General features: G+C 36.6%; 1 protein-coding gene across 1 annotated transcript; it reads right to left on the reverse strand.

Annotated features, from left to right (window-relative positions):
* Positions 1 to 3,951: 3,951 nt before the first annotated feature.
* LOC311300142 (uncharacterized protein) lies at positions 3,952 to 25,290 on the reverse strand. Its single transcript, XM_084424275.1, has 15 exons — positions 25,157 to 25,290; positions 24,341 to 24,419; positions 21,127 to 21,680; positions 20,917 to 21,012; positions 20,380 to 20,613; positions 20,150 to 20,288; positions 19,309 to 19,335; positions 18,621 to 19,159; positions 10,833 to 10,911; positions 8,662 to 9,215; positions 8,465 to 8,560; positions 8,004 to 8,237; positions 7,774 to 7,912; positions 6,721 to 6,756; positions 3,952 to 5,102 (listed from the first exon to the last, which is right to left on the reverse strand). The coding sequence occupies exons 2-15, from the start codon at positions 24,405 to 24,407 to the stop codon at positions 4,555 to 4,557; spliced, it is 3,342 nt and encodes a 1,113-aa protein (XP_084280401.1). The 5' UTR covers positions 24,408 to 24,419; positions 25,157 to 25,290; the 3' UTR covers positions 3,952 to 4,554.
* Between the last annotated feature and the right edge of the window lie 1,763 nt (positions 25,291 to 27,053).

The following is a 27,053-nucleotide window of genomic DNA, read 5'->3' on the forward strand; positions in this document are numbered from 1 at the left end:
ATGATTTAATCAGATATTACACTTCAGATGGCACCAATGAAGCAGGCAACTACCACATGCCGTCTATTATCACTAAAAAGTGACCAACATCATCTTATCTGAGTTTTTCTTGGATTCCTACCATATGCATCAAAGACACACAGTCAAAGCAGCCAGAGAAAAATGAATGTTAAAAACTAAAAGGTCAAGAGCCCAACTAAAGCAAACACTGATCTCCATCATGGTGACACCAAACTTTATTATTTTCAATAAAACTTCAACTTCTAAACCTCTGTTAATTCTCAATAAGAATGTTAGTATGAAAGAAATAAAGTCTGGATTGTAATAAGTGAAGATGCTGAGATGCTGAGAGATCTGGAAGTGTTTAATGTTCTGTTGGGGTTTAAAGTGTTTCTGTATGGTGTGTTTCGTGTGTCACCATTGTGTTGAAGAGTAGAGCCTGAGCTTCAGTTCAGGATGAGCAAAGAAACACTGATGATATGCTGCATGTTGCTTTATTTAACTGACAGTAACTGTGTAGTTGCTGATGCAGTGACGTATAGTCACAGCAAATCATGCATGTAATTAACTGCATGTTTTTCAGTAAAAATTTCAGAAAATAAATGTGAAATAACTGTGTTTCTGTTAAAAGTATTTTGCACTTATTTAAAATTAGGATATTTTATATTAATTTTACGGGTTTTGTATGGCAGCCATTGCTGACAGTCATTTGACTGTTTTTTTATGGGATTTGTTTACAATGAAGGTGTTTGATCGTAATAATTCAGGAAATAGCTGTAAAATAACAGTGTTTTTCTGTAAAACATTGAAGGAAAATTTCTGTAAAAGTTTTTTGCACTTCATTTAAATTAGGATATTTTACTTTATTTTTACGGTTTTTGTTTGGCAGCCGTAGCTGACAGTCATTGACCGTTTTTTTACGATTTTATTTTTTACAGTGTAGGCTAGGCTATTTGGTAAGATATATCTTCCGAGTTCTCTTAGAGTGAGCGTTATCGGGAAACTGGGCCCAGGACAATACTTGAAGAACGACACAATCACTGTGATCAGACTTTCCACACACATCCAGCGGAAAAGATGGACTGATGGAGACACTAGTTCCTTAAAAGGTCTGTGATATTATGGTGTAATGCTGATAATGCAGCTTGGTTTGACATTTTATTAATGATGATCATATACATTTTAAGTACAAATAGACCTACTTTACATAAAAAGGACCAGAAACAAAAATATGAGGATTAAAAACATCACAAAGCAGAAATAATCTTTCCAAACCCCTTTATAAACATAATCTGTAACCGTTGATTTAAGAAATTCTCATGACTCTTCCGTTAGATGCAGTGGACTCTGTTTATGGAAATATGAAAAGTGTGGCTTTGTCCCAGGAGAGACTCCGGGTCCCATTAAAGCCGTTCTCTGGGGTCTTTGGTTTCATCTTGTGTCCTAAACCTCAGTGGACAGAACATTTGTCCTGCCGTCTCTGTTAAAACCATCAGAACTAAACAATCACTCGATCCATCATGTGTTAAATACTGCAACACACACTCAATACACAAACAGAGCATTAAAATGTGGATCCAATACATTCATCCATTATTTAATGATGCAGGCATCATTATTAATCATCATTAGGACAAAAGATGCACAATCAAAAATTATTTACCAGACATAGCATTCACAAAGAACTATTTTAACCAAGTAAACTAAATACAACAAAATCACTAAACAAATCAAATTTAAAAGTTTAAAATAAGATGATAGTTCCAGGTTTTCCATGACTGTATGAACCTCATTGTTTGGGTCTGTATTTTCTGATTTGAAACTATATAGCGCCACCTAGTGAACATTGTCTACTACAGTAATGCTGTAGCACAGAGACCTCAGAGAATCTTAAAGTGATAGTTCACACAAAAATAATAATTCTGTCATCATTTACTTATTTTTTTTTATTTTAATTTAATTTTCATATTTGTATCTCTACTTCATATCAGCACCATCACATATTTAACAGTCTTATATTTTATTTGAAGATGTATATAACTGTATTAATAAAAAAAGAGCATTTATGTCACGATACACACACAGAAAAGGTAGATCCACTTGCAGTATTTTATTGGGTAATCCGTATTCGTAATCCAGTCCAGGCAAGGGTCAAAATCCATACAGGCAATCCAAAAACAAGAACAAAACAAGAAACAGACGAGAAACAAGCAAGAACAGACCTCAGGAAGTGGTGTGACATTAAACAAGGACTCCATCACAAACACTGAAACAGCAAGGGTATAAATACACAGAAACTAACAAGGTGACGGGAAACAGCTGTGTGCAATGATCAATGAATAGACAGAACAGGATGATGGGAAATGTAGTCAAATGAGTGAATGACACCGTGGAGGAAGAGGACCTCTAGTGTTTACCCGGGGAACACAAACCAGACACTGTGACATTACCCCCCCCCCCCCCCCTCCCTCTACGGAGCGGCTACCAGACGCTCCATAACACAAAAAAAACAAAACAAGAGTCCAGGAGGAAGGTGAAACGGTGGAAGATCAGGGGGAGGGATGGAGGGCCAGGTCCATGGAGGGGAATGGGAAACCGGATGGATGGCTCAACAGGTGGCTCGGGTGGAGTAGGTCGTGCAGGCGGCCAGGGATGAGACGACAGTCCATCGGGCGGCCAGGGCGGAGACGACAGTCCATCGGGCGGCCAGGGTGGAGACTTATCCTCGGGCGGCCAGGGCGAAGCAAGCTGTGCAGACGGCCAGGGCAGAAACGTCAGTCCATCGGGCAGCCAGGGCGGAGACCTTCCCTCGGGCGGCCAGGGTGGAGCAGGTCGTGCAGGCGGCCAGGGCGGAGACTCAGGAACAGACACCGGCTCGGCAGCGGCCATCTTGTCCAGAGACACCGGCTCGGCAGACGTGACCTGAACAGTCTCTGGATCGGCAGATGTGACGTGAACAGTCTCTGGATGGGCTGACGTGACGTGAACAGTCTCGGGATCTGCAGACGTGACGTGAACAGTCTCTGGATCGGCAGACGTGACGTGAACAGTCTCTGGATCGGCAGACGTGACGTGAACAGTCTCGGGATCGGCAGACGTGACGTGAACAGTCTCGGGATCGGCAGATGTGACGTGAACAGTCTCTGGATGGGCTGACGTGACGTGAACAGTCTCGGGATCTGCAGACGTGACGTGAACAGTCTCTGGATCGGCAGACGTGACGTGAACAGTCTCTGGATCGGCAGACGTGACGTGAACAGTCTCGGGATCGGCAGAACTCATGTGCTTCCTCCATGCATGCAGAACCGCCAATGCATAAAAAAGGAAGACAGCTCTCTTGGCCATGGCAGGACTGATGGTGGGCAGCGGGCTGCTCCGGGACGGCCTCCGGGACGACAGCGGACTGCTCAGGTACCTCTGGGATGACAGCGGGCTATTCCGGGACAGCCTCCGGGACGACAGCGGGCTGTTCCGGGACGGCCTCAGGGTCTTGAGGGACGGTGGACGCCTGCTTCCTCCTGCTCCGTTTAAGATGGCGAGGTGCAGGCTCTGGGCTGGACGGGACCCCTTGGACCACCAGGCTAAACCCTGGCACAAACCAGACACTGTGACAATTTAAATGAATCTGATGTGTGTTGAAATTTGTCTATTATTCTATTATATTCTTATGGTTAAACAAACCAGTTTTACCATGGGGTAAACATTTGACATAACTTGGTAATAGACCTACAATGTTTTCTTCTTCTCCTCCTTTTTAAATATTTTGTAATAATATGTTCATAATACCATGGTGTTTTTTAGGTATACTTTGAAGATCCATAGTGTTGTGTATGAATATGGTAATCATACAGTTCTATGATATATATTGAGGTATTAACATCTGATTTACCACAGTAATATTGTAACGTGGCAGGCTGGAACATAGAAGGAAGCAGGATCCAAATGCAGCAGTAGTACTTTTATTAAATAAACTAAAGACTAGACAGACTCAAAAACTCAGACATAGGGAACAGCACAACCAACATCTAACAACATCATGAACCCACAAACACTGAAACAAGACACAGGGTTTAAATACAGAGACTAACAAGCTTAACAAGGGGGCGTGGTTAATCAGAAACACCTGGGGATACTAATAAACTAGAAAAACTACAAAGGACTACAAAACATGACACAGAACAGGAAATAACTAAAGTCCACACAAGACAAGGGAAACACAAGACAGGAATCATTACAAATATCACAGATCTTTTTGTAATTGAAATGGTAGAAACAGCTTTGATATAATTTATCATGTTATCATAGTTTGGTTTATTTTTATGTATATATATAAAAAAGCAGACACTTTCACTTTGTCAGGTTGAGATGGGAGAAAACAATGGCATGAATAATTATGAAAAGATGAAAATTAAATTGTTAATTATAATTTGCAATTATAGCTAGAAATTATAGATTTTAACAATGAAAAACAAATGATGAAAAATTGAAAAGCATGTATAGATTGGTAATTATATAAATAATTTTCATTGAGTATTTCATATTAGGGCTGTAATTTCATTTATTGTGTTTGACAGGTGTGATGATCAGTGGAGTTGAGTTTTTACCTCCATCATTAAAGCACGGGCAAAAAAATGGATAGAGTTTCCCAGTGAAAGACTGATCAGTGAAAGAGTAGAGATGAGAGCTGGACTCCACATCATAAAAGGAGACCAGACCCTCCTCATAATCCACAAACACACCGACCCGCTGCGGCTTCACTCTCACACACAGAGAGACACGAGGACCAGCATTGGCTTCATATTCATTCCCATTCTTCAGCCGCACAGTCCAGTATCCATCACTGGGACTCGCTGTGATCTTTCCCTTCCTGTTAATGGATTCTCTGGCCACTCCTAAATCCCATTTAGTTTTTCCCTTCACCTGCACCTCAAAATAAAATCTCCCTGAGGAGAATCCCTCCTTTCCCAGGACAGCTGGACATTTATCAAATCTCTCTGGTTTGTCTGGGAGTTTCTGTGTAATGTCTCCATGTTTCACTTGTTTTCCATCATCAGACAGGATAAGATTAGGATAAACTGTATCAGGATCCAGAGTCACATCCACTGAGAAAACAGAGAATATAAATCACAAATTCACAGTACAGAAATTTAGTGATGATGTTTGTAATATGTAGGCTAATCAGTGTTTAATCATACTGTCGGTCCAGGGTTTCCGTTGTCCGGAAAAAAAATGAAATGTCCGACAAAATTAAATCTCTCCGGTCAAATTGTCCGATTAAAATTGCCTAACACCGTGTCCTAACTAACTACATGAGACGCGATAAAAGGTAGGCCTATCTTTTCCATGTTAATCAGAGTTTTTGTCCTAACCAGACGCGACGGCGACACTCCACATTTCTAATTTAGAAACGATATCTATTTTTCTGCGACGTCGCGCTGGAACATCAAACACAAAGTGTGGCAATGATAATCTCTGGTAGGCTACTGTTTATGTGCTTTATTTAATGTAGCGTGAAATGTGATTTTGAATATAATTTAGTGCTCCAGCTTTGAAGCTGTAAAAGCAACAATGGATATAATTCACCTCAGATCTTGAAATTAAACAAATGGAAACATGAACGTTAAAACTGTGAACAAACAGGTGTATTATTTGACAAAGAATATTTTAGTAACTCAGTAGCCTATTTTTTAAATGGTGTAATATCTGTGAATGTTATTATGTAGCTACTTATCCATTTTCTTGCGAGTGCCTCAAGTGTACTCTCTAGTCGGTAGTCGGTTAAAAAAAAAAGTGATCTCTAAATTAGGCTATTATAGGCAGTGGACTAAACGCTACTACAGTTAGCCATCTCATTCCAAGATCTTTTTGTGTGAAGTGAACAAATCCCTCACACTCAATTTTTCATAACTGTCACAAAGAACCAGCAAAAGTAATGATTATGAATATGTAAAATATTGCAATGAGACATTTTAATTGTCTATTAATAAACAAGTGTTTTCTGTGTCGGCTGCAAAGATGAAGTCTGACTCGCGATCTTTGCAGTAGGAACGCGCCAGAGAGAGATAGACATTTCATACAGATTACATCGTTTTATTTTGTTTTGAATGGTTCTGTTTTAAAGTAGAGATTTCTGTAGATAATAGATATATTTCTTTTTTCTTTTTTTTTTTTTTTTTTGGTGTGTGAGGCGAGTAGGCTACCTTCTATACGTTAAATTTCGGTTCATGGATGATAGCTTAACGTTAGCTCCAGACAGTTCAGGCGCTGGCGCCTCCATTTCGTGATTATTTATTGTATGCTATATTTACTTTTTATTTATTAAATCGAGAAAATTGGATAATGAAACACTGATTAAAATTAAGATACAATTAATACAAAACGAAATTAGTTTTAAAGAAAGGCTTTGTGCTTTCTGTTTGAGGTCTCTGTGGAAGTTTTAAAGCAGTCTTTTAGTGCCGCTTTGAACGGTCGCGATGCTTCCGTAATGGAGAACTGTCACGTAAAATGGTAATATTATAAATAATAAATCGTGTAATAATCCCGCCCCCCTAATTAAGAGGCGGTATTTGACCGGCATATCATCAAAATGTCCGGAAAACGAAACCTCTGCCGGTCACTCTGACCGGCACCATTTTTTTCTAGCGGAAACTCTGTGTCGGTCAGTGATGAAGCTGTGAGTATCTGAATGTAATCTAGTGTAGTGCAGACAGCACACTGTACCTGCATACTGCTGTATCCTCTTCAGTTCTGTAGAGACTAATGACAATAAAACATCATCAGATCTCTGACATGTTTGTGTGTGAATTATAGACAAGATTTAAGGTTATATTTAAAGAATTATGTACAACATCATGTTTAATCTGATCAATGTTTCTCTGCTGATATTTAGAGAATCCCTGAACTCCTATTGTGTTTGAGCTCGAAATATTCCTCCTTTTTAGAACATCTTTAGGAATGTTTTGTGAAAAAAAATATGAAATTTGTATTTGAGATATTTTTATGCCTAATGTTATTCATCTCAGTTTTGGAGTGTATTAGTGTTGTGGTTATTCAGCAAAGACAACACTATAAAAAATAATCTTTAAGAAAATTAAAATGAAAGCCCAGCACTGCAAAGCTGTTTGAACTACAGGTCAGAAATATTCCTATAAAAAAGAACAAATTTGCATCTTAAATTCATGATGTCTGTCGATTTGATTTTCTTCTGCTAAACTGATTTTATCTGACACATAATCACAACATTTATATGAAACAGCTGAAAAGTCCAACAGAAAATGGCAGAAAATGAATATAAAAAGAAAAACATACGAGTTTAAAGTATAAGCTTTAAAGTATATAGGCCTGATATAATAAAGAACAAAAATGTACCTTCTAAACCCATAATGCCTATTAATTAGATTTTCTTAGAAATGTAAAAAAAAAAATGATTAAATCATTTGATCTGATGTGCATTCAAAAAATGTAGACAAAGAGATAATACATAATTAATGTTTCTCTGTTGTTTCTCATCTAAAAGTGTTTACAGATTTACTAAAGCCTCAAGGTTCTGGTTACAGTGATGAAGCTTCTAGTACAAGATGAATTTACTGCATGTTTTCTGAAATCAGAGATGAATATGACCTGCTCTCTTCAAGAAGAACTGTGATGATAATGAGACACAAACACATGATCACACACTTCTCTTATTTCAGCTTGACCAGACTCATTCTTCATTACTGATATTAAAAGATGATAAATATATGTATCTGTGCGGTGTATTTGATATTGCTGTACCAGTTAGCGTGAGTTTCTCCTGTAGAGAGTCCTGCAGTTTAGTCAGAGCTCTCCTCAGAGTCTCCAGACTCTCATCAGTCTTCACACTGATCTCAGACCAGTTCCTGGTGTTTCTAGAGCTGTACAGGGATGAGTAAATCTACAGCAGGAGAGAGGAGAAATCCTTCAGCATGGGGAGTGTTATGGTGTCATATACTGCATTATCATTGATCAGAGAGATGTTGACTGACCTGTAGGAGGTGGAGGTGATCTTCAGTGTGTGAGAGCTGCTCCAGCTCAGTGTTTCTCATCTTTAGCTCAGTGATCTCCTGCTCCAGCTCTTCAATGAGCTCTTCCTCCTGTTTCTCTGCTGCTTTCTGCTGCTCCTCCATCATCTCCAGCAGTTCAGTCTGACATCTCTCAATGGAGCGGATGAGATCAGTGAAGAGCTCCACACGGGCTGCTTTCTCCTTCTCTGTGTTTCTCTGCTCAACCAGGACAATCAACACATTATTAGTGGTGTTTGTTAAGACAAGAATCAGTGTTATTATTTCTCATACTTCAGTGTTTTTAGGCGGTTTTCAAAATCCCTCATTCTGCAGCGTTTGCACTGAATGATTCCTCAAATCATGTGTGTTGTTGAGGAGAGATGTGTTATTACTTTACTAAGTGATCAGGGAATTTAATTAAATTCAGTTATTTTTAAACTCACTTTTCTGACTTCTGCTGAGTGTTTGACGTCTTGAATCTTCTTGATTCTGTCCTGGATCATCTGCTGTGTGTCTTTCTGTGTCTTCATCAGTTGAGTCTATAGACAGAGAACAACACACAATATGTTTTCATAACTGATTCATTTATCATTCATTCATGATAAGAACCATTTAAAATCAGTTTGTCAGTAACTTCTACCTTCTTCTCTTCACTCTCCTCTTCTAAAGAAACAGTGTTGTGGTTCTTGTGATCTCCTTCAGTGCAGAAGAGACACACACATGTCTGATCATCTCTACAGAACAGCTCCAGAGGTCTCTCATGTTTCTGACATATATAGTCCTCCAGATTACTCACAGGATTGATCAGTTTGTGTTTCTTTAAACCTGCCACTCTCAAATGAGTCTCCAGGTGAGTTTCACAGTAAGAGCTCTGACACACCAGACACGACTTCAGGGCTTTCAGCTTTCTTTCCTCACAGAAGTCACACAGAACTTCAGCTTTTTTCTCTGGACTTTTCTTTTTACAGTGATCTACGAGCTCTCGGAGTGTGGTGTTAATCTTGAGATCAGGTCTGTGCTTGAATGTTTCTTTACAATATGGACAGTTGCAGGTCTGGCTGTTGTCCCAGCACTTATTCAGACAGGTCTTGCAGAAGTTGTGTCCACATGGAGTGCTGACTGGATCAGTGAACACGTCCAGACATATAGAGCACTGAAGCTCCTCAGTCAGTGGACCGCAGGAGGAAGACATCGCTGGAGAGATAAATGATGAAGATAAATCACCTGCACTACTAGTCTAAAGTTTGTAGACACTTGAAACACTGAATTAAAGTTTCTCATGATCTTAAAGACATTTTGTTTGAAGGGCTGCTGTGTAAATTATTGAAATTATGATGACTATGGTGATGATTTAATTATACTGATGAGTTAGAGCAGATAGAGAAGGAAAAAGTTTTAAAAGAATCTCATGATTCCTCTCATGAAGTTGGTTGAATGTAAAGAGCAACTTTGACGAAATAAAATTTCTCAAATATATATGAGATCATGTACAAGCTGGTCATTACTGCAAAATGAACCCAGACAAGCTGATCAGAACCCTAATGTGAAGTAGTACTGTACATTCTTTCAGTTTTAGGCCCTCTTCTCTTTTCTCTTTATTTGCTCCCGCTTTGTTCAATAATCAGGAAGCATGGCATGTCATTCCACTGTTACGCGGACGATAGCCAGATTCATGAGCCTCTTAAAAAGAATGACACTGTTAGATCGCTACTCGAGTGTCTTGAAGATATAAAGGCCTGCATGACTCTTACATTTTTAAGTTTCAATGCACAAAAGACAGAAGTGATGGTTTTTGGTGGCACCAATGGGACCCCTCCTGTTGATTTGGGTGCCTTGTCCCAGTACTCCAAGCCAACCATCACTAATCTAGGGGTTAATATTGATTCTGACCTTAAGCTCGACAGTCAGATCAGGACAGTCTTTAAATCAAGCTTTTTTTCAATTGATGCAGCTGACCAAAATAAAGCCATATCTTCTAAGGCAACATTTTGAGATTGGGTTTTAATTTAAACCCAATTTAAATATTGGGTTTTAAATGTTTAAATGTTAAATTAGTTCTACTCAATTTTATTTGTTAATGTACCAGATGCAGTTACTCAAATTTACTTATTTGTTTTACTTGCATTTACTCAATTCATACAGTATATTTAATTGATTTCACAGCTTTAAAATTTACTACATTTTATTGTATTAAACATTTTTAGTAGATCATAGTTAAACTTTTTAGAGTGTACATTTAAGGATCCCATTTAAAATTAAATCTCCAAACGGTCTTGTCCCCACCCTACATTTGGGAGCTGCTACACCCTTACACCCCCACCCGTTCTCTCAGGTCAGCTGATCAACTGCTCCTGAATGTGCCCAAAACAACACGTAAGCTCAGACGGGACCGTGCTTTTGCTGTGGCAGCTCCTAAACTGAGGAATGATCTGCCTCTGCCCATTAGACAAGCCTCTTCACTCTCTGCTTTTAAATCGCTTCTTAAAACCAACCTTTCCTCCTTGACCTTTGACACCTGACATTGACATTTTGTTTATTTTATTTTTTACTGTTTTTTTGGTATGTTTATTTTTTAATATGTTTTTTGTCTCTTGATTTGTTTTATCTGTATTACATCAAGTATGTATTTTATGTTTTTTGTTAATTTTTTCTGTACAGCACTTTGGTCCATTTCGGTTGTTTTAAAGTGCTTTATCAATAAAGTTTGATGTGATTTGATTCCTGAACTGTACATTTTAAATATAATTATCACCATTTGAGAATAAAGTCATTCATGAGCTAATTCATTTTTTCTCTGGGTTATTGACTTACATGGACGTGTTTCCTCAATACTCCGTCTCCTGGTTTTTCTTGTTCTTGTTGGTGAAGATTCTGCCATTGTTCTTTCCCTCTTGGACATTAAAAAACATATTGTATAATAGACTGAAAAGACCGATCTAATCCCATTTGTTCCTTGAAATATGTATTTGTATTTGCACACTGTTTTTGGTCACTCAGGTTTAAATAAAATCTCGCCTCAAAAGTCAGATTTGGGGTTACTTCATATTATCTCATGACCGATTTATAAAAATGTATGTTAAAGTGTTAAAATCTCACTGAAACAATCACTACTCACACAGTGAATTACTCAAACTCACTGAACAATCTGAACTATGGTCTGTTTAGATCACAAACAGCAAGCACAAAGTAGGTCATATACTTACCTATGAATAAATATATATCTCCACAAAATAAACAGCCATTTTGTGTGATCAAGTTTGTATGACCAAGTGTAGTTTTAATCTAGTTTATTATAAAAGTGATTTTCATCTTCAGTTTAGCAGGTTTGTGTTCAATGAATCTGCAGGTCATTTACTTCCTGTTTCTTTAGTCTTTCTGTCGTGTGACAAAGTGACAGAAACACCAAACTTTGCTTTACAACCAATCAAATGACACACTTTTAATACAATTCTGATACCATTTCAGTGCAGTAAACAACTAAAGTAGTTGAGTATTATATGTGCTAAACCTGGTTCTGTTCAACTTATTCCAGTTTGACATAAACCTACTAAACCAGTTCACTTCCATTAGAAACCTGTTCAGCACAATCTCTCTTATATTTCTATCTCTTACCTGTGAGGATCAGATGTGTCCACAAGACTCTTTGAACGGATCAATAAATATTCTGTAGTTTAAAGAGGTTGATCGTTTCAGGAGTCCATATTGTTGTTGATCAAGTTAGTTTCAGTTTCTCTGAATCTCTCTGAACTACAGTGATGTCAGAGCTCCTCCTGTATTCACACATTTACATTTGTCCCTGTATTCGGTGAGTCATGACTGATGTTTCTATCAGATTAATCTTTGTCAGGATGATTCCTCTATTCTTCTATTGGGAAAAAATAGTTTGACTAATTTATGTTGTTCATAAACAAAGTCTTCTTTACAGACAAAGCCAATAACACTGAAACATATCTTTGTCTAACATCTTCCTATAATATGTTTAAAATATTTACAAAGAAATTCCTTGTATGACTCTGTATTATGTTAATGCCTTTCTTCAAATTGATTCAATATTGTTTGTTCTGTATTTTATCTAAATGAACTGGAGTGCATTACCAGACAATATAAGCAGGAGTTCCTGGTGTCGTACTCGCTGACTCTGTGCTTGCACTGCACTGCAATATACAAGGACTGTCCACCTATGGGAGATGGCCGAAGGGGAGTCCTGCGTGGACTTTGTTTCGATAAGGAGGTTGACGGCTGTTGCTCGGTTGATTGTTTTTTCAATAATGGAGGGGAATTTCAAGCTGAGTAGATTTGAAGTGTGTTTGTGTGTGTGTGTGTGTGTGTGTGTGTGTGTGTGTGTGTGTGTGTGTGTGTCTGTCTGTTGATGTACAGATATGTGATTATCTGTATGTGTACATATTTCTTTTACACAATTATCATCTTTGTTTTGAAATAAAAGTTATCACTGTTATGAGTTTGGTTTTTTGAGTTGGCTTGCATAATATGGGATACAGAGATTGCCAATGTACTGTATGTAGTTGGTTTAACTTCAAACTACTTTATTGGAATAAATGTTTTATAATAGACTATATAATGCACAAAAATAAACAATTATTAACTATTACAGAGGAATGATTAAAATAAAAAATATGTAAGGTGTCATTAATGTTTACAGTAATTTTGTAATTTACACAGTGAAGTGCAATAAAATGTGAAAATAAACTTGAAATAAAATAGCACACAGATATTACACAACATATACTCTGAAATTCCTTATAAGTTTTCCTCAGATCAGGCATAGTTAAAACTATGGATGTGCGCTGTAGGGGAGAGCGGGGTAAAGTAACGCTTTTGACTTTCTCAGTTTGTGTAAATCTACTTATGGTTCAGAGTATTTATTTTTCCCCACATTAATTTCAAACATGTCTAGTGCAATTATATGGTTTTGTTTGGGGGGGTACATTGTAACATGACCATATGACAGATTAAATCAATCTGATCTAATCAAACAAATATACAAGACAAACTAAAATATTTTCTCAATAAAATACAATTATTTACTTTTTCATATAAAATAATGGCATTTTTTAATAATTAAAAATAACTAATTTTTTAGTTTGACTACGAACACAGAAAAACACAACCATACAACATAGTTCAAAACATATTTATAATTAGTAGTTTCTGAACATTGACTCTTTATTCATCTTTTTCTCATGGTTTCTCAGTGTTTGTAATAGTGTCTATCTAGTGTGTTATCAAAAGCTGTGATGAAGTTATGAAACTGTCATGAGGTTTTGTGCTAGAACAGAGTTTGCTGGCAATACAGTAAATGTTTTCACTGTGCATTATGACTGTATACTGTAGTTGACCTTTACAGATGAAGGGTGAGTTACAGTAATGTGGTAACTCTACCATGGTAATCAGTTTACAGTATCACATAATGTACTATATTTTATGCCACCTGTCTCCCTTCTTCTGATGCATCTCTGATCAATCTGATGTTATTCAGTCATTGCCTGTTTCCTCTCCTTTACTCTATCCTGCTTTGTTCACTAATTGCAAATCTATTTGTATTAAATATACTCATTACAAAAAACTTTCTGGATGTTGACATTTTCAACAAACATCACTTACAGTAGTATGATTTATAATATGTTTCCCTCATGTTTTCCTACAGTATATGTCCCTACAAGGACAAGGATTTCAGATATTGCCATCTTTGTAGACATTTTGTCCCCATAATGTAGAGTTTACCAGGACACACACACACACACACACACACACACACACACACACACACACACACACACACACACACACACACACACACACACACACACACACACACACACACACTTTGAACATAGTGGTTATAATCTGAGAAAAATCACTTAAAATGTAAAAATAATTCATGACATTTGGTTATCTGTATCAGAAATTGCAAACAAAGTTCAAACTATATCTATAGAATCTGTATCTATAGAAATCTATAGGAAATGATTCATTGATTAATCATTAAGATCAGTTGGATTAAATAATAGACAAATGTATTAAACTGAACAAGAAGAGATGCAAATCAAAAGTTTGATAGTAATGGCGGCTACTGTGAATGAATCATTTATATAGATGAAACAGTTATTTTGTGTTGTGAGAATGATACTTTGTGATTTTGAGTATTGAACTACACAATTGGAAACATGATGAAATGTTTGATAAAAGTGCACTTTTGATGATCTGTTGTAATATTAGTACTAAGAGTTTTGAAAATGTATAATAAAAAAATAAAATAAAAATAAAAACTGTAAAACATGCATCTCTTAACATATTTTATGCAATTACAATTATAACTGACTTCCTTTAATTATACAAATTTCCTTTTATTATAATAATCGTATAATTTTTCCATTAGAATTAAATTGTTTTAGTTTTATTTTATTATCATTATTATTATTATTATTATTATTTTCAATAAATGCAACATTTCTCATTAAAATTGAGTTTTTGAAGTGAGAAGCGCCATCCAGTGGCGTTACAAAATAAAAACTTGTGTAATGTCGTGTCACCGCCTGTAGGCTGTACTGTAGATCCTGTATAAATACATAGAGAGGCTTTTTGAATCGCATTGTTTGTTTGTTTTTTAGACATGATTTCTACATTTTATTAGTTTTTAAATGCAACATTTCTCAACATTTCACAACCTTGTCAAGGTTTTGATATTTTTGTTAGATAAGTATCAGATTTTGCATTATGATTACAATCAAACAATAACATTTGGTTAGAAAGGGAACAATGCATTATGCAAGCATTTTTGTTACTCAGTATTTGATAATTAAAAAAATCAAACTAAATAAGGGATGGATAGTGATAATTCAAAACACTTTATACAGTCATTTGGCAATTAATTGGTATTTTGTTCAGTTTAATTCTATAAATGGTAATAAAACTTCAGAAGGGAACAGCAATTATGATCTAACAGCAAAAACATAAAGGCATTTTTAGAGTTGTTTTGTCTGAGTGACACACACAACTAAAGACTCATAACTCCAAAACTATAACAAGGAGAGTCAAAAGGTAGGTATCGTTTGATAGAACACTTTTAACATTTTTTGAATATATAAATTACATTACATTTGGACTCCTGCTAAGAAACTGCTGATAAAAGACAAAATATATATATAATTTTTATTATGATTTTGCATATCTTTCTTGTTTGACATGCAATAACTCAGGAAGGAAATAAGGTTGGAGGAAAATTCTTTTTTGGTGAAGTCTCTCTACATATGAGCTGCATCTGGATAACATTTTGTGGTGATCGCTGTTACGTCCAGAGCCGTAAGGTTTTGTTTGTGTGTACCCAAGCTGTGCTGTTTCTCTCTCTATCCCTGTCTCTCTTCGTAGGAGAAATGGTTTCCACCTGATGCGGTAAAACCGTAAAACCGGTAAAACTTTTCAGTCAAAATCAAGACAGGATATTGTAATTAAAATAATACAAGTAATTGGTATTACAAATAATCTGTAATTGGGGAGACTCTGTGGGTGTCTTATTTGCACTCTTGATGTTTTAGAGTGTCACCCCTTCATTGCTGTGCACTTTTCTTCTGCACAGTGGCTGATTTGTAGTTTGTACCACCAAAAGTTTCTCTGAGTTTTCGTATTTTTTCGTATTTCCCATTCATTTCCCATGTCGGTCATTTTTGACCGCGAAGGAGCCAATTTTTTTTTACGACCCTTTAACATATCCGAATGATGTCCATGATATTTGTGTGTGTTCACATAGCTAATACAACAAACGTCACCAAGTTTCATTCCATTCCGATGAAGCAAAAAAATAACGTAAAACGTAAAAGTTTTCGGTCATTTTTGACCTAAGAGGGCCGGTCTTTTTACAGACTTTTCTTAGAGTGTGTCTTTATCAATGTTTATAAACAATTTAAATGATGGTCATCTGAAATGATGATAATGTTGTTATAGAGATTTTAGAAACGGCTGCTCAAAATGAAACTCCTCTCAATGTTTTTGTCAGGTTTTGGAGAAGGGAAGTACGTGTCGTTTGAGGATCGTCAGTGGCATCAGTCGTGTTGCATCCCAGACTTCAACATTTTATGATTCAAAATAGCTGAATAACTAACCATCTGAGATTTCGGTATAGAGATAAAGGTTAGGATCATAATTTTCAGGAATATTACAGCACAATGAGTGTATATTAGCACTGTTTGTTGTTTGTTTTTGGCATCTGTTATCAGACTTAACAAGCAGACTGAAACACAAATGTTTTAAAATTAAGTGAAGATGGACATTTTTAATTAGTTAAAAAAATTACATTGATTTATTACATAGAACATATGTGTTTCCATGCATTTTGTTGAGATGTCTTTTTTTTGTGTAGCCTATTATACATGGTTGATTATTCACGTTGCTTATGTATTATAAAAAATGTTTTGTGTATTCATTGATATTAATCTATTACCAGATTGTTTTCCAGAGTGCATGGAAGTGAATGTATTTAAATGGATCTTAAATATGTAATAAACAATTCTTATTTTGTATTTGGTTCCGTTTGTTTATTATAATATAAGTTAATGATAACCATAGTAACAACATGAAATTAATTAAAACATTTTTTGTTAAAATTTGGTTCCTGGAGGCACCCAAAAGCGGTTCCACACAGTGCTTCATATAAGAGTTCCTCAGGAAACATGTGTGGTTCCCCAGAGAACCGCCCCTTTTTAAAGGGTGCCTAGAGGATCTACAGACGGTTCCGCCGGTGTGGCAAAGTGAAGAACCCCAAAAGGTTCCTCCAGGCACCTTTTATTTTTACAGTGAGACATAGGAAAAAAATGACCGACATAGGAAACGTTCTCCCCACCCTCATCCGGAATGCAGAATCCCAATCCCGGGATTGGGATTCTGCATTCCGGATGAGGGTGGGGAGATCGTTCCACCAGCATGGAACCGTGAATGAGAATGTTCTGGAGTGTGATGTTGTGGCTCTCTGTGAGCCGTCGCTCATTGACCGATCGTAGGCTTCTGGTAGGGATGTAGGCTCGTAGGAGTGAGTGAAAGTAGGAGGGAGCTGAGCCTGTGATAGATCTGTAAGCAAGCATCAATGCCTTGAACTTGATGCGAGCAGCGAGAGGTAGCCAGTGCAGAGAGATGAACAGAGGAGTGACGTGGGCCCTTTTGGGCTTGTTGAAGACAAGACGAGCTGCAGCGTTCTGAATCATCTGTAGAGGTTTAGTTGCACATGATGGAAGTCCAGCCAGAAGAGCATTGCAGTGAACAAGCCTAGATATGACCAGGGCCTGGACGAGAAGTTGTGTTGCATTTTATCACTATCTACTGTAAAAAGCCGCTGTGATCAAAATACATTAAACATAAACAGCAATATAAATAGGCATCTTTAATAGAATAATCCCTACTATATCCTGAAAGAAGGAAAATATTTTTTATAAGGTTTAATTTTATATGGTACTCTTTTATAAGGTTTCATATTTGTTTCTCTACTTCATATCTGCACCATCAGATGCGTATATATATATATATATATATATATTGAGGTATTACCATCTGATTTACCACAGTATTATCACAGATCATTTTGTAATTGAAATGGTAGAAATAACTTTAATTAATTAATTAATAATATTTACCATTAATAATATTTACCATTAATACTATTAATAATAATTAATAGTTTAATAATTTATTATAAATGTATTAATGGTGGAGAGTTCCTGCCTCAAGTGGAGGAGTTTAAGTATCTTGGGGTTTTGTTCACGAGTGAGGGAAGGATGGAACAGGAGATTGACAGACGGATCGGTGCAGCTTCTGCAGTAATGCGGTCGATGTACCGGCCTGTCGTGGTGAAGATTTACTGGTCAATCTACGTTCCTACTCTCACCTATGACCCACAGCTCATGACCGAAAGAACAAGATCCCGGATACAGGCGGCCGAAATGAGCTTTCTCCGCAGGGTGGCTGGGCGATCCCTTAGAGATAGGGTGAGAAGCTCGGTCACTCGGGAGGAGCTCAGAGTAGAGCCGCTGCTCCTCCACATCGAGAGGGGTCAGCTGAGGTGGCTCGGGCATCTGTTTCGGATGCCTCCTGGACGCCTTCCCGGGAAGGTGTTCCAGGCGCGTCCCACCGGGAGGAAGCCCCGGGGAATACCTAGGACACTGGGAACGCCTCGGGAACGCCTCGGTGTCCCCCCGGAAGAGCTAGAGGAAGTGTCTAGGGATAGGGAAGTCTGGACATCCCTGCTTAGACTGCTGCCCCCGCGACCTGGCCCCGGATAAGCGGAAGAAGATGGAAGATGGATAATTTATTAATGTTTTCATAGTTTGGTTTATTTTGGTGTAAAAAAAAAAAATTTAGATGGGAGAAAACAATGACATTAATGATTATGAAAAATTTAAAATAAAATTGTTAAACAAGCATTATATTTTTAATTTGCAATTATAGCAAGAAATTATAGATTTTGAGTTTTATGCTAATTAGATTTTTAGAACAATGAAAAACAAATGATGAAAAAATAGCAAAACATGTTTAGATTTTTTATTATATAAATCATTTTCATTGAGTATTTCATATTAGGCTGTAAATTCATTTATTGTAATTGACAGGTGTGATGATCAGTGGAGTTGAGTTTTTACCTCCATTATTAGGGCACGGGCTAAACAATGGATAGAGTTTCCCAGTGAAAGACTGATCAGTGAAAGAGTAGATATGAGAGCTGGACTCCACATCATAAAAGGAGACCAGACCCTCCTCATAATCCACAAACACACCGACCCGCTGCGGCTTCACTTTCACACGCAGAGAGATACGAGGATCATCACAGGCTTCATATTCATTCTCCTTCCTCAGCCACACAGCCCAGAGTCCATTACTGGGTCTTGCTGTGATCTTTCCCTTCCTGTTAATGGATTCTCTGACCACTCCTAAATCCCATTCAGTCTTTCCCTTCACCTGCACCTCAAAATAAAATCTCCCTGAGGAGAATCCCTCCTTTCCCAGGACAATTAAATATCTATCAAATCTCTCTGGTTTGTCTGGGAGTTTCTGTCTAATGTCTCCACATCTCACTTGTTTTCCATCATCAGACAGGATGAGATTAGGATTAGCTGTATCAGGATCCAGAGTCACATCCACTGAGAAAACAGAGAATACGAATCACAACTTACAGATATTTAGTGATGATGTTTGTAATATGTAATCAGTGTTTAATCATACTGTCGGTCAGTGATGAAGCTGTGAGTATCTGAATGTAATCTAGTGTAGTGCAGACAGCACACTGTACCTGCATACTGCTGTATCCTCTTCAGTTCTGTAGAGACACATGACAATAAAACACCAGATCTTTGACATGTTTATGTGTGAATTATAGACAAAATGTAAGGTTATATTTAAAGAATTGTGTAAAAGATCATGTTTTATCTGATCAATGTTTCTCTGCTGATATTTAGAGAATCCCTGAACTCCTATTGTGTTTGAGCTCGAAATATTCCTCCTTTTTAGAACATCTTTGGGAATATTTTATGAAATTTTTATTGTAGATATTTTTATGCCTAATGTTATTCATCTCAGTTTTTGAGTGTATTAGTGTTGTGGTTATTCAGCAAAGACAACACTATAAAAAATAATCTTTAAGAAAATGAAAATGAAAGCCCAGCACTGCAAAGCTGTTTGAACTTCAGGTCAGAAATATTCTAATAAAAAATAATACATTTGCATCTTAAATTCATGATGTCTATCGGTTTGATTTTCTTCTGCGAAACTGATTTTATCTGACACATAATCACAACATTTATATGAAACAGCTGAAAAGACCAACAGAAAATGGCAGAAAATGAATGTTTCTTTCTGTTGTTTCTCATCTAAAAGTGTTCACAGATTTACTAAAGCCTCAAGGTTCTGGTTACAGTGATGAAGCTTCTAGTACAAGATGAATTTACTGCATGTTTTCTGAAATTAGAGATGAATATGACCTGCTCTCTTCAAGAAGAACTGTGATGATAATGAGACACAAACACATGATCACATACTTCTCTTATTTCAGCTTTAACAGACTCATTCTTCATTACTGATATTAAAAGATGATAAATATATGTATCTGTGCGGTGTATTTGATATTGCTGTACCAGTTAGCGTGAGTTTCTCCTGTAGAGAGTCCTGCAGTTTAGTCAGAGCTCTCCTCAGAGTCTCCAGACTCTCATCAGTCTTCACACTGATCTCAGACCAGTTCCTGCTGTTTCTAGAGCTGCACAGGGATGAGTAAATCTACAGCAGGAGAGAGGAGAAATCCTTCAGCATGGGGAGTGTTATGGTGTCATATACTGCATTATCATTGATCAGAGAGATGTTGACTGACCTGTAGGAGGTGGAGGTGATCTTCAGTGTGTGAGAGCTGCTCCAGCTCAGTGTTTCTCATCTTTAGCTCAGTGATCTCCTGCTCCAGCTCTTCAATGAGCTCTTCCTCCTGTTTCTCTGCTGCTTTCTGCTGCTCCTCCATCATCTCCAACAGTTCAGTCTGACATCTCTCAATGGAGCGGATGAGATCAGTGAAGAGCTCCACACGGGCTGCTTTCTCCTTCTCTGTGTTTCTCTGCTCAACCAGGACAATCAATGAATTATTAGCAGTGTTTGTTAAGAGAAGAATCAGTGTTATTATTTCTCATAATTCAGTGTTTTGGCCAGTTTTCAAAATCCCTCATTCTGCACCGTTTGCACTGAATGATTCCTCAAATCATGTGTGTTGTTGAGGAGAGATGTGTTATTACTTTACTAACGTAGTTAGTCGATATTCAGACCAACAGTGTGACTGTGAGTGTGAAATTGATTTTATACAACAATTCAATAAACAACAATAGATATTAAAATTCATTTAATTAAATAATTTTATACTCACTTTTCTGACTTCTGCTGAGTGTTTGACATCTTGAATCTTCTTGATTCTGTCCTGGATCATCTGCTGTGTGTCTTTCTGTGTCTTCATCAGTTGAGTCTATAGACAGAGAACAACACACAATATGTTTTCATAACTGATTCCTTTATATTAAAGAACATGTGATTCCTCATGATAAGAGCCATTTAAAATCAGTTTGTCAGTAACTTCTACCTTCTTCTCTTCACTCTCCTCTTCTAAAGAAACAGTGTTGTGGTTCTGGTGGTCTTTCAAAGCACACATCGGACACACACATGTCTGATCATCTCTACAGAACAGCTCCAGAGGTCTCTCATGTTTCTGACATATATAATCCTCCAGATTACTCACAGGATTGATCAGTTTGTGTTTCTTTAAACCTGCCACTCTCAAATGAGTCTCCAGGTGAGTTTCACAGTAAGAGCTCTGACACACCAGACACGACTTCAGGGCTTTCAGCTTTCTTTCCTCACAGACGTCACACAGAACTTCAGCTTTTTTCTCAGGACTTTTCTTTTTATAGTGATCTACAACTTCTCGGAGTGTGGTGTTAATCTTGAGATCAGGTCTGTGCTTGAATGTTTCTTTACAATATGGACAGTTGCAGGTCTGGCTGTTGTCCCAGCACTTATTCAGACAGGTCTTGCAGAAGTTGTGTCCACATGGAGTGGTGACTGGATCAGTGAACACGTCCAGACATATAGAGCACTGAAGCTCCTCAGTCAGTGGACCGCTGGAGGAAGACATCGCTAGAGAGAGAAATGACGAAGATAAATCACTTGCACTACTAGTCTAATGTTTGGAGACACTTGAAACACTGAATTCAAGTTTCTCATGATCTTAAAGACATTTTGTTTGAAGGACTGCTGTGTAAATGATTGGAATTATGATGATGACTATGGTGATGATTTATTATACTGATGAGTTAGAGCAGATAGAGAAGGAAAAAGTTTAAAAGAATCTCATGATTCCCCTCATGAAGTTGGTTGAATGTAAAGAGCAACTTTGACGAAATCAAACGGGATTTCTCAAATATATATGAGATCATGTACAAGCTGGTAATTACTGCAAAATGAACCCAGACAAGCTGATCAGAACCCTAATGTGAAGTAGTACTGTACATTCCTTCAGTTTTAGGCCCTCTTCTCTTTTCTCTTTATTTGTTTCTGCTTTGTTCAATAATCAGGAAGCATGGCATGTCATTCCACTGTTACACGGACGATAGCCAAAGAATGACACTGTTAGATCGCTACTCGAGCGTCTTGAAGATATAAAGGCCTGCATGACTCTTAACTTTTTAAGTTTCAATGCACAAAAGAAGTGATGGTTTTTGGTGGCACCGATGGGACCCCTCCTGTTGATTTGTGTGCCTTGGCCCAATACTCCAAGCCAACCATCACTTATCTAGGGGTTAAAACTGATTCTGACCTTAAGCTCGACAGTCAGATCAGGGCAGTCTTTAAATCAAGCTTTTTTCAGTTGAGGCAGCTGGCCAAAATAAAGCCATATCTTCTGAGGCAACATTTTGAGACAGTAATCCACGCCTTTGTTACCAATCGGCTAGATTACTGTAATGCACTGTATGTGGGGGTTAGTGGGTCTTCTGTGGCCCGTCTCCAGATGGTACAATACACTGCAGCGCATCTTTTAACTGGAACACATAAAAACGAGCACATTTCGCCCATGTTAGCCTCACTTCACTGGCTGCCCATATACTCTAAAAAATAATAGTAAGGCTTAGTAAATATTACAGTAATATTAAACTTTATTAACTTAACTGTAACTTATTTACTTGATTGTTTGAGTTAAACATACTGTACCAAAATAATTGACTAAAAATCCAACAGTTAATTTTATCAAAAATTTACAGTTATATTTAAGTTTTTTTTCACTAAAATAATTTAGTATTTGACTAACCAATTATTTATTTATAATACACTTAATAGGCCTATAGGCTATTTGTGAAATTTCTATCAAAATATTTGAGAATGGAGAATTAAACTGATCTGTTTCAAGAAACAAAAATATTACTTAATTCAAATCAATATTATTAATATATTTAACACACTCTTAAGAAATTTAGTAAGTTTACTCAATTAAAACGATGCATCCCTCCCCCGCCCTCGTAATGTGACACCTAACCGAGAGTCGCGTCTGTCTTTTCGTGTGATTGAAACGCCTTGCATAAAACACACAACTTTATTCCTAATGATAATGAATATAATTAATTTGGATGATAAAATGTTCTCAGAACTGTCACTGTTTGTTTATTGGCAGGTTATGGAGTCAGCCGCTCGCAGTATCTTTCGGCTGTGAGTTAAACGCAGGACGGCAGTCTTACCCGCAGAGCGCGAGTCCGTCTCCGGCTCAAGAACCAGCACTGATCCGGTGGATATTGGATAACAGACTGGTTGATTGCACTTGAATTGGGCTACCTGAATGTTTAAATGTTCCATTTGTAGGCATGTAGGCAATATTGTATACATGTTAAAAAAGTGTAAAATGTGCTGTATTGCTGTACTCATCGACAATAAAGGCCATGTCATACTGGTACTATTTACAGAGGAAATAAAAAGTATTAATATTACTCATAAATATTGGTTTTTAAATGTTTAAATGTTAAATTATTTCTACTCAATTTGATTTGTTAATGTACCAGATGCAGTTACTCAGATTTATTTATTATTTTTTTTACATGCATTTACTCAATTCATACAGTATAAATATAAAAATTGATTTCACAGCTTTAAAATTTACTCAAATTCACCAAAAAATGTAGTAAATCATAGTTAAACTTTTTAGAGTGTACATTTTAGGATCCAATTTAAAATTATTTTATTTGCTTTTAAATCTCTAAACGGTCTTGTCCCCACCCTACATTTGGGAGCTGCTACACCCTTACACCCCCTCTCGTTCTCTCAGGTCAGCTGATCAACTGCTCCTGAATGTGCCCAAAACAACACGTAAGCTCAGACGTGCTTTTGCTGTGCAGCTCAGCCTCCTAAACTGAGGAATGATCTGCCTCTGCCCATTAGACAAGCCTCCTCACTCTCTGCTTTTAAATCGCTTCTTAAACCAACCTTTTCTCCTTGACCTTTGACACCTGACGTTGACATTTTGTTTATTTTGTTTATTTATTTACTTTTTACTGTTTAATGGTATGTTTATTTTTCCATATGTTTTATGTCTCTTGATTTGTTTTATCTGCATTATGCTTTTCATAAAGTATGTATTTTATGTTTTTGTTTATTTTTTCTGTACAGCACTTTGGTCCACTTCAGTTGTTTTAAAGCGCTTTATGAATAAAGTTTGATGTGATTTGAACTGTACATTTTAAATATAAATATCACCATATGAGAATAAAGTCATTCACGAGCTAATTAATTTTTTCTCTGGGTTATTGACTTACATGGACGTATATCCTCATAACTCTGTCTCCTGGTTTTTCTTGTTCTTGTTGGTGAAGATTCTGCCATTGTTCTTTCCCTCTAGGACATTAAAAAACATATTGTATTTTACAATATAAATTATGACCAATGAAAAGACCGATCTAATCCCATTTTCTCCTTGAAATATGTATTTGTTTTACACACTGTATTTGGTCACTCGGGTTTAAATAAAATCTCGCCTCAAAAGTCAGATTTGGGGTTACTTCATATCTCATGACCACTTAATAAATATTTATATTAAAGTGTTAAAATCTCATTGATAGTGAGCGAAACAATCACTCCTCATACAGTGAATGACTCAAACTCACTGAACACTCTGAACTATAGTCTGTTTAGATCAAAAACAGCAAGTGCAAAGTAGGTCATATACTTGCGAATATATATCTCCACAAAATAAACAGCCATATTGTGTGATCAAGTTTGTATGACCAAGTGTAGTTTTAATCTTGTTTATTATAAAAGTGATTTTCATCTTCAGTTTAGCAGGTTTGTGTTCAGTGAATCTGCAGGTCATTTACTTCCTGTTTCTTTAGTCTTTCTGTCGTGTGACAAAATGACAGAAACACCAAACTTTGCTTTACAACCAATCAAATGACACACTTTTAATACAATTCTGATACCATTTCAGTGCAGTAAACAACTAAAATAGTTGAGTATTATATGTGCTTAAACCTGGTTCTGTTCAACTTATTCCAGTTCAACATAAACCTACTAAACCAGATCACTTCCATTAGAAACCTGTTCAGCACAATCTCTCTTATATTTCTATCTCTTACCTGTGAGGATCAGATGTGTCCACAAGACTCTTTGAATGGATCAATAAATATTCTGTTGTTTAAAGAGGTTGATCGTTTCAGGCGTCCATATTGTTGTTGATCAAGTCAGTTTCACTTTCTCTGAATCTCTCTCTGAACTACAGTGATGTCAGAGCTCCTCCTGTATTCACACATTTACATTTGTCCCTGTATTCGGTGAATCATGACTGATGTTTCTATCAGATTAATCTTTGTCAGGATGATTCCTCTATTCTTCTATTGGGAGAAAATAGTTTGACTAATTTATGTTGTTCATAAACAAAGTCTTCTTTACAGACAAAGCCAATAACACTCAAACATATCTTTGTCTAACATCTTCCTATAATATGTTTAAAATATTTAAAAAAGAAATTCCTTGTATGACTCTGTATTATGTTAATGCCTTTCTTCAAATTGATTCAATATTGTTTGTTCTGTATTTTATCTAAATGAACTGGAGTGCATTTCCAGACAATATAAGCAAGAGTTCCTGGTGTCGTACTCGCTGACTCTGTGCTTGCACTGCACTGCAATATACAAGGACTGTCCACCTATGGGTGATGGCCGAAGGGGAGTCCTGCGTGGACTTTGTTTCTATAAGGAGGTTGAGGGCTGTTGCTCGGTTGATTGTTTTTTCAATGATGGAGGGGAATTTCAAGCTGAGTAGATTTGAAGTGTGTGTGTGTGTGTGTGTGTGTGTGTGTGTGTGTGTGTGTGTGTGTGTGTGTGTGTGTGTGTGTGTGTGTGTGTGTGTGTGTGTGTGTGTGTCTGTCTGTTGATGTACAGATGTGATTATCTGCATGTGTACATATTTCTTTTACACAATTATCATCTTTGTTTTGAAATAAAAGTTATCACTCTTATGAGTTTGGTTTTTTGAGTTGGCTTGAATAATATGGGATACAGAGATTGACAATGTACTGTATGTAGTTGGTTTAACTTAAAATTACTTTATTGGAATAAATGTTTTATAATAGACTATATAATGCACAAAAATAAACAATTATTAACTATTACAGAGGAATGATTAAAATAATAAATATATAACGTGTCATTAATGTTTACAGTAATTTTGTAATTTACACAGTGAAGTGCAACAAAATGTGAAAATAAACTTTTGGAAAATAAACCTGGTAATAAAATACCACACAGATATTACACAACATGTACTCTGAAATTCCTTATAAGTTTTCCTCAGATCAGGCATAGTTAAAACTATGGATGTGCGCTGTAGGAGTAAAGTAACGCTTTTTGACTTTCTCAGTTTGTGTAAATCTACTTATGGTTCAGAGTATTTATTTTTCCCCACATTAATTTCAAACATGTCTAGTGCAATTATATGGTTTTGTTTTGATAATACAGTATATACTTTTTTCTTGATATACCCCGAACGAATGGAAGTGAAATGTGACAACATGCCCCATAGGTGGGGTACATTGTAACATGACCATATGACAGATTAAAATGCTATCTGATCTAATCAAACAAATATAAAAGACAAACTAAAATATTTTCTCAATTAAATACAATTATTTACTTTTTCATATAAAATAATGCCATTTTTTAATAATTAAAAATAAACTAATTTTTGAGTTTGACTATGAACACAGGAAAACACAGCTATACTACATTGTTCAAAACATATTTATAATTAGTCATTTCTGAACATTGACTCTCAGTCTTTATTCACCTTTTTCTCATGTGTTCTCAGTGTTTGTAATAGTGTCTATCTAGTGTGTTATCAAAAGCTGTGATGAAGTTATGAAACTGTCATGAGGTTTTGTGCTAGAACAGAGTTTGCTGGCAATACAGTAAATGTTTTCACTGTGCATTATGACTGTATACTGTAGTTGACCTTTACAGATGAAGGGTGAGTTAC

Source organism: Rutilus rutilus (assembly GCF_951802725.1).
Source record: "Rutilus rutilus genome assembly, chromosome: 11".
Taxonomy (NCBI): domain Eukaryota; kingdom Metazoa; phylum Chordata; class Actinopteri; order Cypriniformes; family Leuciscidae; genus Rutilus; species Rutilus rutilus.